The sequence below is a fragment of the Halictus rubicundus genome, chromosome 3, assembly GCF_050948215.1.
Source record: "Halictus rubicundus isolate RS-2024b chromosome 3, iyHalRubi1_principal, whole genome shotgun sequence".
Classification (NCBI taxonomy): domain Eukaryota; kingdom Metazoa; phylum Arthropoda; class Insecta; order Hymenoptera; family Halictidae; genus Halictus; species Halictus rubicundus.
The window spans coordinates 1,988,302-2,006,312 of record NC_135151.1 but is presented as its reverse complement, the minus strand read 5'-3'; the positions used below and the strand labels follow the sequence as shown (position 1 = coordinate 2,006,312).

Below are 18,011 nucleotides of genomic sequence, written 5' to 3'. Positions count from 1 at the left end.
GACAAGAAAGCGAGTTAATAAGAACGTGGTAAGACGAATCGAACTGACCAGTGGTAATCTAGCGTTCACAGCCACCACGTTTGTTTAAATCTGCCGCCAAATCGACGGTCTCGCTCACTTTCTAATTTCGTCCTTGTATCGTCTCTCATTGTGCGCGTCATACACCGTTTTATAATATTCGCGTTCTCGAAATTAACAGTCGCCTCGGTTTACGCTCGGTTTAAATAACAGGCTGCTCGCCTTTTACGCGGATTCGAAATTACACGATACGCGTAGACGCCCATTATTTGTGTAAACGAAAGATGTCTCATTATTGTTATTACATACCAGGTGTTTCGAAGTTCACGGTGGATTGAATGCGGCGGTAACGAAAACAGCTGTTAATGTTTACATTATTACGCCTACCCCATTAATTGGAGCAGACGAGTTCACTCGTCGTCGGTTGAGCTACTTGTGAATGTTCCCACCGTTTCTTTTTTTTTCGATTATCAGAAAATCATTCATCTCAACCTTCATATGTGATCATAAGAAATAGTCGCGCAAAGGATCCTACGACAATCTACCTGCTTTTACTTCATTTTTCAAATTTACCAATTGTATTCCACGTGTCATTCCACATTTTAAAAAAATGGACGTATATCCGATGGACTGAACAGGAAATCTGTGATTTTGAAGTATACTTCGGGATAGAAGAACGCTGAACCCGCCACCATTGATCAAATTATCGGTTTTATACAATGTTATACTGAACAATTAATAGAATTATAAAGATCTTTCTATAAGAATAAATTGCTTCCAAGCCCTCGCTACAATCAGATTGCGGATTTTTAATTTATACTATTTACACACTTCCAAAATATGCATAGTAACATTAAAGACATCCCTAATTTTATAGCCGATACGTTGAACTTGTTCCTTACTCCGGTTTTTGTCAAATAATCCATCAAAGTTGGATTATAGTAAAGAAAGTCTGATGATATTAAAAATCGTGCAGAATCAAACTAAATTGAATCTTTGTCATTTTCACAAGGCAACATATGCTTGATGAACCTACCGCTACCGATCAAGTGCTAGTTCTGTGCAATTATTGAAATGTTAAAAGATCTTGCAAGACGACCGAACAAAATGTGTTCGCAGAATCTAACCACTGTCAATCCCTTAACACTAAACCTACCAAGCATGAACAGTATCTGGTAAATATTGCCTTATAAAAATAGCAACCCTAAATTTATCGAGATTGTCTGTAATTTTCAATATAATAAATGCTTCGACAAGGAAATTTATTCCACTACTTTCCATAAATGAATTTTTATAGTTTCAATAATTGTAAGATATAAAACCGGTCGTTTCGACCGTGGTAGGTTTAGTGTTAATTTTTCTGTAGCGACACGTGACACTTTCGGCGCTGGGCGGTTTCAGCGAAAAAACTGCAGCCAGGCCGGGACAATTACCTGTTCGAAAAAAAGCCGTGGATTCGCCGGGTGTATGTTTTTCAAGCGTGCAGATCGGTGTAGCCCCTTAAGGGATGCGGTTCCAGCTCGATAAATCTATCTATCGCCTCGGTTGGCTCCGGGAGCGTGCCGCGGGAGCACAGACTCAATTAAAAGCAGTTGTAGCGGGCGCCTCGCGCGAACTTCGAGGATCCTTCGGCCGGCATGGCATGGCACACAGGAACGGATCGTACTCGATCGCGCGTGGTGTCCTCGTCGTCGTCGTCGTCGTCGTCGTCACCGCCGCCGCCGCCGCCGCCACGGCTCCAACAGATCCTTCGAGTAAATATTAATACGTCGGTTTCTCGGCGTGCAGAGCCCGAGCGCCGGCCCGTTGCGAAGAATGCCGTTGCGACACACTCGTGAACACGATCTCGACGCGTAATTTGCATAAGTACGTACCGTACGTGGAAAGGACGAGCGACGGGGATCTCCGTCTCGTAAATTCGACGTCGCGGCGCTCTCGCGAAGGACGCGCGAAACAATGTAAGAACGAACCGGATAAACAACACCGAATTACCTAACGTTGCCAGCACTGGTCAAATGCCTTCAGATTTTTTGGTACACTGTTTCCCCGTCATTGTTCAAAATTTTAAAAACGCCTTCACGGGGAATGATCTGATAAACTTCTTCGTTAAGAACCATCCATCCCTCCCTTTTAGAATTATTAAATATTTTCTGGGAACAAATTAGACGACTTTCATTTGTTATGAACTACTCCTCACGTCCAATCTAACCACTAGACTGTGGATCATTATGCAAAATAAAAATTGTATCAGTTGCAAAGAACGGGAGCCGGAGAGAAATTTGTTTCTTCCTCTAATAACTCCAGTAAGTTGAAATAATGTATGTTGTTAAATCTTTCTAATCGTTTTAATGTTTCAATGTTTTAATTTTAATCGTTTTATTGTTTTATATTTTTATTTTTTATATTTTTTAAATCCGCAGTGGAGAGCTTTAATTTTGGAGTTTTGATTGTATTCAGTAAATTAAAAAAACCTCTGAATTCCTTATTGTCGGAATACGTTGCACATGGAAATAGTTCGATTTAAAACAATCTAAGCAACAACATTGCAATTATTTGGAGCTATCGTAGCCGTATTTCGATTGCGAATGAAACAGGATAATGCCTGACTAACCGCAATCTTTTAATCGTTACAAGTAGACTGCGGATTTTAAGCATTTATGACGAAAGCGAGTATACGAAATTTACGACGGTAAAAGAATTAAAAGTCTTTAAGAGCATCAATGTATTATTTCCATCCTGTTGGAATTACCAAACAAAGAATGACAATATTATTATAGCTCCTATTTCTTGCAATGGATATGAGACAATTGTTATTTTGCATAAAGATCCGCAGTCTAGTTACGAGTGTACTGTGGATTTTATGCATTTACGACAAAAGTAAGTCGGAGGCGCACAAAATAGTGAAAACATTCGAAGGATGTTTCAGACATCTTCGTACTCTTTTCAACCCGTCCAAACCTAGTAAGCTAAACAATAAATTTCTATTTCACTCCAGTTTGTTGCAATCGTAGTAGAAAATTTTGGCAACGCGTACCGGTCGGTTTCACCGGGCGGACGTCTTAAAGATTCCCACAGCAGTGCAATTTTGTTAAAGAGCGTTAAGGAGATCTCTAACCGTCCGTCCAAGCCGGCGACTGTGCCGAGAATGTCCAAAACCCGTGGTCCCACAGTCGCACGAGCCCTTCCACGTTGTAGGACAGGGCTGGCAATTAGTTTATGGTCCCTCAGGTGTTTCGTTTCCTCATTCCTCGCGCAGGGTGACACCAGTCAGAGACCGTTCTCGAATTTTCGAGTTATCTCGCAGTAAAGGTAACAAGAATCCCACAAAAAGAAGAATTAGAAGAGAAAAAGACGAAACAGAAGAAGAAGAAGATGAAGAAACGATTCGTCGGCGAGGATCGATCGGAGCCGTAGTCGCGTGCCACGATTTATCATCGATCGTCCCGCATCGATTGGGCAGCGGCGAACTCGATGTACACCTGGCGCGGGATGGAGAATCGTAGGACCTGGTGGTAGGAAGAGATGGCAGAGGAAGAGGAAGAGGAACAGGAAGAAAGGGACCCGGAGAAACGGCGAGACAAAAGGAGAAATTTCTGCGAGGGCCGAAGAGGAGCGAGAAAGAGCTGGAGGAAAGAGAGAGTGAAAGAGAGAGAGGTCCAAGAGCGAGGCAGTCGCAGCCATCGTCGTCGTCGCCGCCGCCGCCGTCGTCGTCGTCGTCGTCGTCGTCGTCGCTGCCGTCGTCGTCGTCGTCGTCGACGCCGACGTCGTTGGCAGCCGCGGCGGGAGGCTCCGAAACCGAGCGAGACCGAGCGCAGTCGATGGAGGTCGGAAACGCACGAACCTCGCGGCTCGAGCGACCTAACCAGCGACACGGCCAAGCAGTGCGGTGCCGACTCTTGCTGCCGCGGTTCCAGGTTCCGTGGCGCGCGTCCACTCGTGTTTACGCGTTCAGAGGAAAGAAGGGAGAGAGAGAGAGAGAGAGAGAGAGACCTCTACACACACATACACGGAAAGACAGAGATAGCTGAGTGAACCAAAAATCCAGAGACACATACACGCGCACACATACACATAGAGAGAAAGAAAGAAAGAAAGAGAGAGAGAGAGAGAGAGAGAGAGAGAGAGAGAGAGAGAGAGAGAGAGAGAGAGAGAGAGAGAGGCCGGTCGAAACAGAGTGACCGAAGCAGAGACGAGGAGGAACAAAGGAAAGAGGCGAGGAGAGGAAACGAGCCAGCTCACGGCCGAGCGTTATCGCCGAGCCGCATGAAATTTTAGGAGCGGCACGCTGTCGCGTTATCGGAACAGCGCGGCCAGCCGTACCGTCCCGTCCGTCGGCGCGAGCAGCAGCGAGGCCACCGAGGATCACCGCTCTTGCTCCCGCCTGGCCGCACGGAAACGGAGTAAACCCGAGTCTCGCGAACAGACTAGGATAGAACCGCACGATTCGTCGTCGTCGTCGTCGTCGGCCAGGGCGTCCACCCTAGATTCACCGTCGACGAGAGACTCTCGGAGACTTATGATCATCGTAGAAGCCGGTAGTAGATTGAGATACATACCTACACCGTTGGTGCGCGCGTGAGAGAGATCCGAGAAGAAGCGTTTCGGTGGTCCGCGCGAGTGCCCGCGGAGGAGACGAGAGGAGAAACTCTCGGAAAAAGAAAGTCTCGCTGGAGGATATTCGGTCCGGGCAGTGATCTCCGGGAGGTGGTCACGTGTGTCCGCGGCCGGTGAAAACCGTGTGAGAGCAGCGCGGACTCTCGAAAACTGCCGAGACTTTCGCGCGCGGCGGCAACCTCCGAAATCGTCCCCGGAGGACGACTTCACCGCACACACACACGCACGCACGCACGCACGCACGACACACGGGCGCGCGCGCGCGCGCTCGCGAAGAGTCCGTCTTGGTCTTTTGTACGAGAGAGGATCGTCGAAGGAGAAAGAGACGAAGGGAAAGGAGAGAGTGAGAGGACGACGAAGAAGAAGAAGAAGCTCGAGAAGGAGAAGGATCCGTCGGCGAGCAGAGCGAGCAGAGCGCGGAGGAGGTTCTCGCTCTCGAGACCGGTCTCGCCGGCTATCCTGGAGGACGATGACGATGGTAACGAGGATTGCGAGCGATAACCGGAGGACGTTCAGCTCGAGAGGGCTCGATTGAACGGCTCCGCTCGCTCCAGGCCCCGGCCCGGCCCGGCCCGGATCGGCTCGGCTCTTCTTTCTGTATTAGTATCGTTATCGCGCGCTCGACCGACTCTGCCCGCGCGACGATCGGCTCGAATCGCGACACGGTTTCGACCCGATCCGACCCGACCCGACCCGGCGCGGCGCGGCTCGGGGACCACGGTGATATTCTACGATATATTCCCCCGGTGACAGTGTGCCACACAGTGAGTGCAGTTTCGTGCGAGCTTCGTCCCGATTGCGGAGGCGGAGGCGGAGGCGGAGGCGGCGGAAGCAGCCCGTGCTCTCGGCCGTGAGCCGACGGCTCGCTCGCTCGCCCGGCCTGCTCTCGCCTGTTCGCTCGCTGGCTCGCGTGCCTCGACCGGAGCCGTCGGGAGCAGCGGCCAGTGTCGGAGCCGCCAGGAGGAGCAGACTTCTTTCCAGGAGGAGAACCACAATAGCGACAACAACAACAGCAGCATAAGGCCCAGAAATCCGGACCGGTGATTCGTCGCGGCTCGAACGACGACTACCAGGGCCGATATCCTCGTGCTTCGTCGAGCTCCGGCTCTTCTCGCTCCACCGGGAAACTCATCGAAGCGGAAGCGACGGGAAACCGAGCGGAGACCTTCTCTCCCGCCTCGTAGGCAGACCAAGAGAGAAAGGGAGAGATAGAGACCCTTTTGTTCTCCCCAGTTACGCTATCCAATTATCGGCAGGCCGAAGAAGGCATCGAGCGTGCTCTTCTCGCGCGACCACCGCCGACAGGAAGCGCAACTCTTCGCCCTCGAGCAACCAGAGGAATATAATCGGCGAGGATGCAGGTGGCAACGCTGTTTAGGGAGAGCGCCACCCTGCTGGGCGCCTCCAGCTTGGACCCCCCGCAGACACACCATCACCAGGCCATGCAGCAGCACCAGCAACAGCAGCAACAACAACAGCAGATACAGCAACACCCGGCCGATCTGCATCTAGCGCATCACATGCAGCATCACTACAAAATGTAAGTCCCCAAGATGAGCCCAAGTTAAGCGACCGACACACACACCCTCTCCCCGCCTGTTCCCCTTTTTCCTTGATCTTCTCATCTTTCGAACGAGGAGTGCTCGGGGGGAACCGGATTCCCGTTCCGTCGCGTCTCGGAGCGCAGAAGAGCAGAGACTCGGTGGAACATGGTGCAATCGCGGTCCCTACGCACTCCCGAAAACTCTCGCGAAACTCTAGGCTTCCTAGGAGAAACTCGACGTGGAAAGCTAGGTCTCAAGTATTTGTGCTAGACCCGCCTAAAAATTTCAGAACCTTTGACGTGTGCGGCGAGAAGATTATTTGGCGCTACGACTCCAGGCAAACAAATACACTCTACTGTTTTATAATAAACGTGTTTACATCGAAGCGGTAACCACAGTTTACTGGGGATAACACAATGTTACTGGTTCGTCAATTAGAAGGTTCGTTCGACCCAAAATATTTTATGAACAAGATAAAAACTGTGTACGTTTACCCGCATCACGCTGAAGGTTTCAGCCAGTTTATCAAATAGGAATGAGTGGGGCCGTGTGAGAATTGTTTCAAATTCTGGTGAAATCATTTTTGGTGGCGCCTCAAAGTCGCTGTTCGAATGCAAAGGATTAATGAGCGAATGAAACTGCACACTATCGTTACTGGTCAACAGTTATCTCACCAAAGAAAGATAGTTCTGAGCGTCTCTTATAGTAGATAGAAATCGCGGATCTAATATGAATGAACTCTAAAAGGTATGGGTTAGGCACAAATTTTTTGCTGTTTCTCCGATTTCTAGAGAAATTAATACGCGAATAGAGTTGCGCCAAGTTCTGAGCACCTGTTGTATCAGACAAAATCGCAATTCTAATATAAACGAACTCCAAAAGATTGATCGCCAAATTGATGTTGTACGTTCCGTGTAAAATGGACGTTGGTCCGTGGGCCTTGCCCAGCGGTTGACAGTTCCGGGAAAATTGACTCTAGCTTTAGACCCTAAGTCGAAGAAGCGTGCTGGTCCGCTCGCTCGTCGATCGAGGAACGCCAAGCGCGATCGGATCAGCTGATCGGCTGAAAAATATCGGCGAGAAGAGGGAGAAACGCGAGAAAGTCGGCGCGGCGGCCGTCGGACCGAGCGAGCGGCTAGCATCCTAACCGTGCGACCATTAGATTCCACCGTTTGGTAAACTGACTGATTCCGAGGAACTCGAAAGATCGACGAATTTTTTAAACAAATTCGTGTAAAATCGCACACGTGTGTCGATTTCTCGTCGGAACTGACACAGAAACTGTTCTCTTGTCTGCGGGGCACTGTCTTCGCTCCGCAATTGAGAGCAATTTAAACTTTGTGGATGATCGTAGACCGTGTCATCTTTATGCAAAATAGAAAGTGTCTGCATTGATTGCAAGATACGGGAGCCCTTGCAAAGCTGAAACCGATACACTGATGTTCGGTACCCATTTTTGTCATAAACGCATAACATACGTAGACCAATGATCATAGACTATGTCATCTTTTGAGCTCCCGACAGTAAGTCCGTGTGGCCAGTAATGTTTAAAACAAAGACGGGAATATCGTCGCTTGCTGCATCAGTATCCAGTCAGTTTTCATTTTTCTAATACCGAAAGCCCGTCGAAATCAAGAATTTCCAGAATAATAATGACAGAACTCGTTTCGGATTATCGGAGTGCGAATATACCGATGTCCAAAATAAAACAAGTGTCTGTTAAGAACAGCTTGCAAGACGATATAAATTCACGGTCAACGGGAACCAGAACCAGGATGTGAAATGTTGCGAATTCGCAACATTCGGCGGTCGCGGATGCGTTAATATTTGCGTGAATACCAATCATAGTGTCGCATCCCGTGTTCCGAACGATAATCCCCCTTTCCCTGTGGTTCGCAGAGGGGCAGGGAAGATTGCCGCGAGATTGTAGTGCTCGATTTCTGGCCGGGCTAACGTTATCGCGTCTTTAACCTGCCGAAATCGTTCCCGTCGAAGGAGAACAGGAGACGATAGCCCCTGCGCGTCGAAGGCACCAGCAGAGAGAGACCCTTTTACGAATCCCGTCACGCGCCTCCAAGGGACAGGCCAACATTTGTATTCGTTGCGCAAGGTCTGGTCGTGCCCTAGCCCCGTTCCTTCTCGGACCAGTAGAATTTGTTCGATGTATCTCTCTCTCTCTCTCTCTCTCTCTCTCTCTCTCTCTCTCTCTCTCTCTCTCTCTCTCTTCTCGTTCTCTATCTTGCGATGTACGTTATCGGCGCGCGATCGTCGCCGCCGCGATAAACCCCGCCGGCCATGGGAGGACGTTTGAATTGCAGACGCGCGTGGCCATCGCCGGAAATAAAGATACCGAGAGCAGACGAGACCGACCGAGCAAATTTCGTTGCGAAAGAGTGCGTCTGGGATCGGCCGCTTCACCCTCGAGTTCTCCTCTTCTCTCCTCCCTCTCGCCTTTCTCTTCCTCTGCGAAATCGTCTCCGAATGACGTGCAATATCGGGAGACCAGTGCGACACAAGGAAATCGGTGGAAATCCTATCCGTTGCTGAACATTCTGCTAAAACGGCGATCGATTCGAGTTAATCGCCCGAAACTGGGCTGTTCGATCACTATTCCGATGTTCTGGATCAGGACAGAGATCCAGAGGGTGTAGACTTTCAAGAGAAGCAGATTTTCTTTGATTCGCAACTGTAGTTCTGAATAGTCCGTTCAAATGATTCTCAACTTGAATCGATCGACAGAAATTGACCAGCCTTCAAGGACGGTTTTGATATTGTGGGTCAAGACAGACTCGAATGCGGTCGTCTAGGGGGTTACCCCTGCGAAACCAATGGGGTACCCGTTTATTGCAGTTCTTTCAATAATTTTGTAATGTTCTGAAAATATTACAAAACTGCTCTGAATGCCCATTCTTTGTTCGCTAATATATTAATTTATAGTCTCAAAATCTGAATTTTGGTTGGCTACACAAGGGCTCAATACTAGAACATGTAAACGAACCGGATCACAGTGTGTCGCGGACATAAACGAGACGATGAGGAAGGTTAATTGTGCAAACGATTGCCGGTCAATATCATCTTTGTTCAATGGACAAAATTCATTCATTTAAAACGTAAAGAAATGGTGCTAATAATATATCCTTACAAGGGAACCGTCGCAAACAATTTTCTATGCGCTCAATCCTTTTTCGAGTCCGTTCAGTGTACAGAAGCTTAAAATCCTGATTCCTAATTCTGATTTTCCACATTGTATCTACTACATACAATTTACTGCGAGTAGACTGCGCATCTTTATGCAAAGCAAAAATGTTTCGCGTCAACTGTGAGAAACAGAAATCAAGTAAAAAACGGTATCTACCTATTTTTCTGATGAATGTTTAACTACCCACCCGTCTGCGCTTAACCAGAAGCAGTGGTGTCAACTCTTTCGAGCTTAACGCGGGGAATATAGAAATATAGTTTGGTCCAGCTGGACCCGATTTCCGTAAACATCGCCGCCGCGATTTCCGCAGCCGATGATCCGCGGGAAATGGAGAAACGGCGACGATAAGCGCGTTCGACGCGGCCCTCTCGAGAACCGAAGCCAAACCGCGAGAAGTTTCGAGCAGACGCGAGGGCGCCAATAGGTCAAGGCTACATTACGCTTCGACGACTATATCCCTCGGCTATCTCTCAGCCGGCCGATCTCCGAATCCGCGGATCGACTGGCCAACCGCGTGTCTCGCAGGATATCCAAGCGATTACGCTTTCTCTTTCGAACTGGACGGTTTTTCGCATTCGAACGCGGCATGGTGCAGCGGTTACACTCGTCAGTGTCGCGTCTTATGACGATGGGAAACGTCGGCGGGTGTTCGATGCCGTCGCCGTTAACGACAACTGCGGCAGCTTTGACGGCAGAACTAGGGATCGACGTATACGATGAACGCACGCGGATGATGGCACATACGTTTCGTTTTTATTCGAACATCAGACGATCAAGTGATGCACTACGATAGCACAAAAGTTTGATAGAAAGTTGCCAAAGTCCTTTCCAATGGGAAGTTTAAGCCTAAAGACTGGGGCGCGTGCGATATCGGCGCGCGTGAAATTTTGATGGATTTGATTAAGGCGCGTGCAATTTGAACGCGTGATATTTGGGCGCGTGGAATTTGGATGTGTGGGATGTGGGAGCGTGCAATTTGAACGTGTGGAATTTGGATGCGTGCAACTTGGTAGCATAGAATTTGGACCCGTAGAATCTGGACGCATAAGATTTGGGCGCGTGGGATTTGCACGCGTGCAATTCTGGCGCTTGGGATCTGGGGCGCGTGGAAGTTACACGTGTGGGATTTGAACTCGTAGAATTGACACGCTTGGCTTTGGATGCTTAGGATTTCCACGCGTGCAATTTGGACGCTTGCAATTCGGACACATAGAATTTGCACGCGTGGGATTCGGGCGCGTGCAACTTGGACGCGTAGAATTCGGCCGCCTGGAATTTGGACGGCCGGAATTTGAACGCTCGCGACATGGAATCGCAAACAGGAAATCCCGCCTTTCGGAAGGTGTAACAGGCGGAAAAACAGATCGTTCTCATCCCGAAGGAAACGTAAACCGCGTGGCCGAGGTAGAAGAGTTTCGGCGCGTTACTCGCGCCGGGACGAGGCGGTAAACGATTTCATCGCTGCCGTAACAGAGCCGGGAACCGGGAAAAACGAGAGGAAAGAACGCGGAGGCGGCCACGCGTCACAGATAAATCGTGCCTCGCCGATAAATCGACCTTATCAATAAGATCGAGACTCCTTCTCGCCCTCTTCCAACTTCTTCAGCACTCTCTCTCTCTCTCTCTCTCTCTCTCTCTCTCTCTCTCTCTTCCTCTCGTTGGATTCCACCGATTCGCAGCCGGTCGGTCCCGACGGAGTTATTCATGTATTCCATAAGTTCGGAATACATGAATAGCCTGCAAGATGCAGGTATCCACGAATCGTCTTCGATAAAGCCGTATTCTTTGCCGCGGCAATTTAGGACCGTTTAAGGTCCTCCCGAGAAGAAACCTAACCGGGACCTGGTCCTGCGACGAGAGCTTGTCCTCGGAAAGCTTCGAATCGCGCGCAAATTCCACAACGGATTCCGAGCTGTATCCTGTACCGGCTCGAATGTAAACATGTCGGACACTTTTCGTGGCCTAATGAGAATTTCAACCATCTATAGTTGGAAGAGCTAAGGAGTTTGTCTTGGTCAAGTCCTTCCTTCTTCTAGGAAATTAAGAACGACAAAGAAGTTCTAATCACTGTAACCGCAAAATAAACCGTAGTGCATGTGTTAAGGACAATCGTTAATCACTGAATCACGAAGTTCTTACACTGTCATCTAGTCACTTTCGGCAGTGATAAATTCATGTTCAATGCCGTTAATTTTACGGCAAACGTTCTTATGGCCACCGGTGATCCACCGCCATGGCGTTCAACGAGTTAACCATATGCGAAACGACAAATGCATTCTATGTCTTCTCAATAAACAAAGATAGAAGCAGTTGTATTCGCAGCACTGTAGCAACAACAGCTATCAACTCACTTTTCGGATACATCTCGTGTTCCTACGTTTTTCTGTGACCGTCGCGTTGATTATTCATCGCAGTCGCAACAGGAACGTGTCCTAAGCGACCGAGAAAAGGGCCGCGAAGGTACACGGTTGTGGAACGAGGTCGAATTCTGGGTGATTAGAAGGTTTCCGTTTCTGGAATTCGAGCGGGTTGCGATGTTCGGCCAGGCCGGACGTTCGGAGCGGAAGGGACAGGGAGCGGAAGAACGCGTAAAAGTGTAACGAGAAGCGACGAAAGAACCGGAAAATGGAGCCCCGCGTATAAAATGTCGTTAAGTGGTCCGGAGTTGGCGGCGGCACGAAACGCCGAGTATCGTTAGCCTTGGTCCCCCGGTAATCCGGTTCGCTCTTGCTGGTCCATGCTGCGATACGCGTCTTCGTCGGGATCAGGCTCCTGTATTAACGTACCGCGATCGTGGCAATTATTCTTCGCCCGGTTGCGATTTTAATTATCGCGGTACCGCATTATCGTGGCACGCTAACACAAATCGCCGTGCGTCGAGATCTCATCCACTGTGTTCGAGAAGCAGTGATTTCATTTGATTCAAATAAAAATTGAACGCCCCTATGTGCAACACTCTTCTATGTAGCTTTCTGTGCTCTCTAGAACTCGAAGATATCTTCGAAAAATACCAATAAGCATTGAGACTGCATTGCTCTTCCTCGTGCAGTGTTCTTTGCTCACTAGGATTCGAAAATATCCACGAGTCTAAATTGTCTGGAGATTACGGTAATAATCCTTTGGGAGGCTAATCCTTCCTCGAAGGATTAGCACGGAAACTACAGAGCTAAACGGGACTAATGTACACATGTACATTACGTTACAGCACGAGATTGAATTTATTCAGATTTCGTACGGTTTTTACCGTAATAGAAGCTCGAATAGCGAAGTTCGTTAAAAAATGTTTTGTAAGAAGGTTTTAATCATTTCTACAATTGTGACGGAAGAATTTGGGAACGCTTTATCTCGACTCGTCTAATTACAATCTAGTGTTAAATATTTATCTTCTCGTCAGTTTCGGTGGTCACTATATTACAGCTAAGCGATACACGTCCATGAATCTAGAGTTCCACTCAGAGTTTCGAAAGCAAACGTCTCTTCAACCTCGCGAGAGCTACAGGGAGCGGCTCCTAGAGTCCACCAGTTGCAAAATACGAATATTATCTTGTGTAAAGTATTGTTAAAAAAATTACTTCTACCGCCGTCGTAGGACGTGCTTATTTTACGACAGATATTGCTTCGTAAAAACGTGTGTGGAATGCGCGAGCAGTTGTGCACTCGGACAAGATGCGCAGTTGGGGTGTTTAATGTACCTGCTTAATGACTTGAACTAACTTCGACTGCCGCCGCTTTACAGCCACAGATTATTGCTCCCTTGAATCTGACCGTGTTTCGGGATCGTTGCGTCAACTGGATCCTTTGCGGGTTAGATTTGAACGATCGTGGGATTGTAAACGCCGGTTGAGACAATTAGAAAACGTCACGCGAAAGCTACTTTCAGGTTTAAGGGCGTTAAAGCGAATTCAACGGAACATTTCTCAATACTCTTCTACGGTATACATTGGCTCGATCGAAGATCCCGATCTTGTTTAAAATTTCGAGATTCAAAAAATACAAAAATAAAATTGTATCTCCACTGAACCGAACTTTACGACACAACGGTGTGAAGTCCAGTTTATTAGGCTATTATCAGCCGATTCCGTTCGGCGAACACAGGTGGTGCGATCGGCTTTCGGCCGCGAACTATGCCGAGCTCAAAAATCCTCGTTGCCGGTGTTTTTTTTTTTTCGAGCGAACCGTCGTGTACACGCCACCGAACAGATTGTTTCGCGTCACGGCACGGATCGGTACGAATCGGATCGAGGAAAAAGAAAAAACAGAGGTGCGGTGTGGCGCAACGCGGGGGTCTTTCAGACCTAACGCGCGTAAATCGCGTTCCGAGTCATGCGAGGCCCCGTGTCCGCGTCTTTATTGTTCCCCCTCTATCGTACGTCCTGCCTGCTCTCCGTGCGGAAGAGATTGTTCTCGCGGAGGATACCGGGTTCTGCCGAAATTCCTCTGATCGCGTTACTTTTCTCAATTTCTCGCTTTTTCTTTCTTATAGCCTCCCCATTTCTCTTCCTGGCTCTTTTCGTTTCTTTCTTGGAAATTGGACGCGTCCGATTTGAACGCATAGAATTTGGATGCGTGCAACTCGGACGCTTGTAATTTTGGACGCGCGGAATTTGGATGCGTGCAACTCGGACGCTTGTAATTTTGGACGCGCGGAATTTGGTTGCGTGTAACTCGGACGCTTGGAATTTTGCACGCGTGTAATTTGGATGTGTGCGGCTCGGACGCGTGCAATTTGGATGCATGAGCGTAGAACGCGTTTCATTTGAATTCATGGGATTTAGACACGTACAATTTGGTCGCGTGGGAGTAAAACGCGCATAATTTGGATTCGTGAGATTTGGACGCGTGCGATGTGGACGCGTCGAATTTCAACGCGTGCGATTTGGATGCGCGGTATTTAGACGCGTGCAATTTGGACGCGTGGGATTTGTACGCGCACAATTCTCTCTTTTCGCTTCTTTCCTTCCATTCTTTCTCGCTTTCTTCTCCCGTCCGTTTCTTTTCTTTTCGCCGTTCTTGGCGAGCGAGCGCCGACTACTACTCCCTTTCCCTTTCTCCCGGCTCGGTTATCTCCGTCGTGTTTTTATTTTAGCCCGAAGCAAATGTCGAGGTGGAAACGGTGAGCCGGACGGATGGATGGACGGACGGACGGACGGACGAACGAACGAACGAACGAACGAACGTAGAGAGGGTAGGAGACCGAGAGGAGAGTAACGAGCGGGAGAAAGATGGACGGACGAATGAACGTGCGAGAGAGGAGGAAAAGTAGGAAGGTTGATGTGAAAGACGGGGGGTGGCGGGGTTCGGGGGCTGAAGCGACGGGTGGAGGCGGAGGTGACGGAGGAGGAAACGAGAGAAAACGAGAGAAGCATCGCCGGCACGAGGAGCCGGAGCAAGAAGAGGATAGAACACAAACGGCCGCACGAAGAGAGCTCGTCGAACGGGCTGCTCTCCTCCACCTCTACCTCCTCCTTCTCTTCATCCACCACCTCCTCCACCTCATCCACCTCATCCACCTCCTCTTCTCCTCCTTCGAGCCTCGCAGACTATGGTTTCGTAACACGCGTCTTTCCCGCTCACCGCCACTCTCCTTCGCTGTCTCTGTCTCTCGCGAGACTCGCAACGAGCCTCGCCGCGAGAGATATACGCGTCTCTTCAAAACCCGAGGATCCGAGCGCGCCGGAACAACGCGACGGTACGGAGGGAAGGGGTCGGGGAACTACCGGGCCCGTCAAAATCCCGGGTCCCAAGTTTATTTCGTAATTTCATCGGGATCTGGCGTAACCTTCGATCAAAGAATCGTTTTACTTGCTGCGGTTCTGAAGAACTTGAGGAAATCTTGCTCTTGAAGCATGTGACGCAAGATTGTTGCTCTTGGTCCTCGGTGGGGATTGAAACTTGCGCTTTTCTGGGACACGTCGTCCCCGAGACGCGAACCATAGGCGTTTCTTATGGTTTCAACGAGCGAATGTTTGTTCGTCCTCCTGTTTCAGATAATTCTCACTCGTATCACAACTCGATCTACGATTTATTCAATTGTTTGTATATTCAACCGTTTTTTTTTTAGGATGGACAACGATATATCGTTCGTTACACTTGCGAGAAGTGGCGTAAGTCACTATGCGCTTGTACTTCCCATCACCGGAGTTCACAATCATTTCTTCCATCCAGTTCTTACACCGTCGATTGTTCTATTCCGATTTATGGATTCGTATTCAGTGTCATTTTTGCTCGCTATTTTCACTCAAGTTCAACTGCTCGATCGGTACTAAAAGGATTAACGCCTTACACTCCAACATCGAGCCAGACTGGCGATGGAGATTTCGAACAGGAACTAATAATTACGTATGTCATTAGTTTCCTCTAAATCGAAATAAAATTCTCTTTTGTTGTTGTCAATATGTAGCCATTGGAGAATGTAAAGGTAGAAATATAATCTTCCTTCTTTTTCTACGAAAGCATGAACGACAAAAAAAATTCGAATCACTGTACAGTGATTTCTCTATATATGTCGCCAAGGCCTGGATGATAAACGTCGCGAAATTATACCCCACTGCCGCGGGGTATACCCCGTGAGGGGCCGCGAAGCTCGAGAGGCTTCAAACGTCGGAGTGTAAACATAACACGGCCCGGGTATGTGTCCTGGACGATACATGACGCTGTCAAGACCCGTGTTGTTGACGTATATCGAGAGTTCACTGTAATCGTAACAATAAATAGCAGTGGAAGTTGTCTGACAACTACGGCTAATACGACACATTTATGGAATGTAGTTAAAATCGAAGTCGAACGAGTGCTTGCGGTTCTTCCCTTGCAAGAACGAAGTATTCCCATCTTTTCCAGAGGTTCTGCGAGTGGTTAAAGTCTGCTAAATTGATCTTCACTGATTCACCAGCGAACTTGAATCTCCAGTATCCCCTAACCCCCTCTTCATAGTCGCGATAGACGCAGTCGTCGATGGAAATCGAAAAGAAAGATCTCGCGGAGGATTCGCGAACTTGTCGCGGGGATTAGCTTCGTCGATCGAGAGCGGGATAGAGCGAGACGATATAGAGCGAGAAGGAAAGAAAGAAAGAGAGAGAGGGAGTAAAGGAGACTCTGTTCTTACAGTCTCGAACGAATCCCGGCACCGGATAGAACGAAACGGGGCGACGCTTCCGGCTACGGAACGAATATCGTGGCTCGAAGTTTCGGCCGACCATATCGAGCCACGAAACACCGCCACCGCCTTTTTCCGGGCGTTTTCGGTGACTCACGATGTACATAGTATTCTATATCGGCGCTGCTCTCGAAACGCGCCTCGTGACGCAACAGAATGCTCCTCTACGTCCGCGAAAATATTCCTTCCCGCTTCGTCCCTTTTCCGGGGGACATCTGAACGTGGGTTTTCCTAGGTGCGTCTGGACTCAGCGTTATGCGATCCAAACTCCATTCGCCGTAACTCCATGCTGTGTGCGTCTGGATACACAAGTTTGCGTTCGTGCGATGCGATTTGGTAGGGTAAGGGACCCCATTATTACTGTGGGGGTACAAATTACTGTGCCTATATTAATTACAATTATTTTTAAAACATAATGAATATTGAAAAAGAGATATATAACATCTATATTAACTAATTTTAATGAAAAAATTTTATATCTCTTTTTCAATATTTATTATGCTTTAAAAAGAAATATAATTAATATACTCACAGTAATTGGTACCTCCGCAGTAATTGGGTCCCTTACCCTGTGTCTTTCCTTCTTTTTCGCTTGAGAAGGAAGAGGAAAGAAGATCCTCCGAACACGTGCGTCGGTCGATTTACTATAGGCGCTCGACACGCACGTTTTCGTTTATACCTACGCTTCGAGACCTCCGAATGGAGCCCCAGACGCAGACGCGCGTGTTTTGGGCCCACTGCTTCCGAAGCAGTCGAGCTCGGACCCACTGCTTCGGTTTAAATTTGGATATGCTGTAATCTGTACTGATACATGAACATATCTCAAAGGATTTTTCGAAATCTTAAAAACTGTTGGTTTTACAGAAGTGTGAAATGAAGTGTCAACATTTTTCCATTAAATTCTAATGGCCGAATCAACAAACCGATGAAAATAAGTTTTTATGAAAACTACCTTTACAAAACAATTTATATCTCGATTATCATTAAGAATAAAAACATTTTTGTTATTTGAATCGTCATCGAGACAGACTGTTCGTTTTAAACAATTTATGAAAAATATTAAAAACGTGAAAACATTTTTCTAGAAAAATTTTGACAAATTTTGGAAAAATATGACTGCTCTCTATGGTTGTTTCTCTGTGTAAAAAACCTGGTTTTAGGTGAAAATTTTAAAGGATATATCGTAAATGACGAAGAAAAATTGATATTTAAATTTGAATCGTGGCCAAGTGTGGCCGAAGCTGGCCAAGATTTTTTACACAAAGTTCTATAGTACTTACACCTGGCCAAAACGATCAGTGACAGACCAAAGTCTCTTAACAGATTTTAGATATGATTCCATAAATAAAAAATGAGCGAAAAACAAAGATTTCCGGTGAGTCCATATTACTTATAGTTAAACAACTTTTTTAAAAAATTATTTTTAGCTGTTAATAGTTTAAGCTATGTGTAATAATATCTCTGTAAAAATTCTATTTTAAAT

The 18,011-nt window shown here is 47.7% G+C and overlaps 1 protein-coding gene across 2 annotated transcripts in view; it reads left to right on the top strand.

Moving 5' to 3' along the window:
* The window catches only part of Tdg (Thymine DNA glycosylase), a 614,020-nt gene that overhangs the window by 467,148 nt on the left and 128,861 nt on the right, over nt 1–18,011 (top strand). The window contains exon 2 of one of the 2 annotated variants that reach the window (XM_076784776.1): nt 5,011–6,172. In XM_076784776.1, the coding sequence (XP_076640891.1) occupies nt 5,988–6,172 (185 nt within the window). In that variant the 5' untranslated portion in view covers nt 5,011–5,987. Of the gene's footprint in view, nt 1–3,865; nt 6,173–18,011 lie in introns of those variants that run through there. The other variant, XM_076784775.1, reaches the window with a different exon arrangement.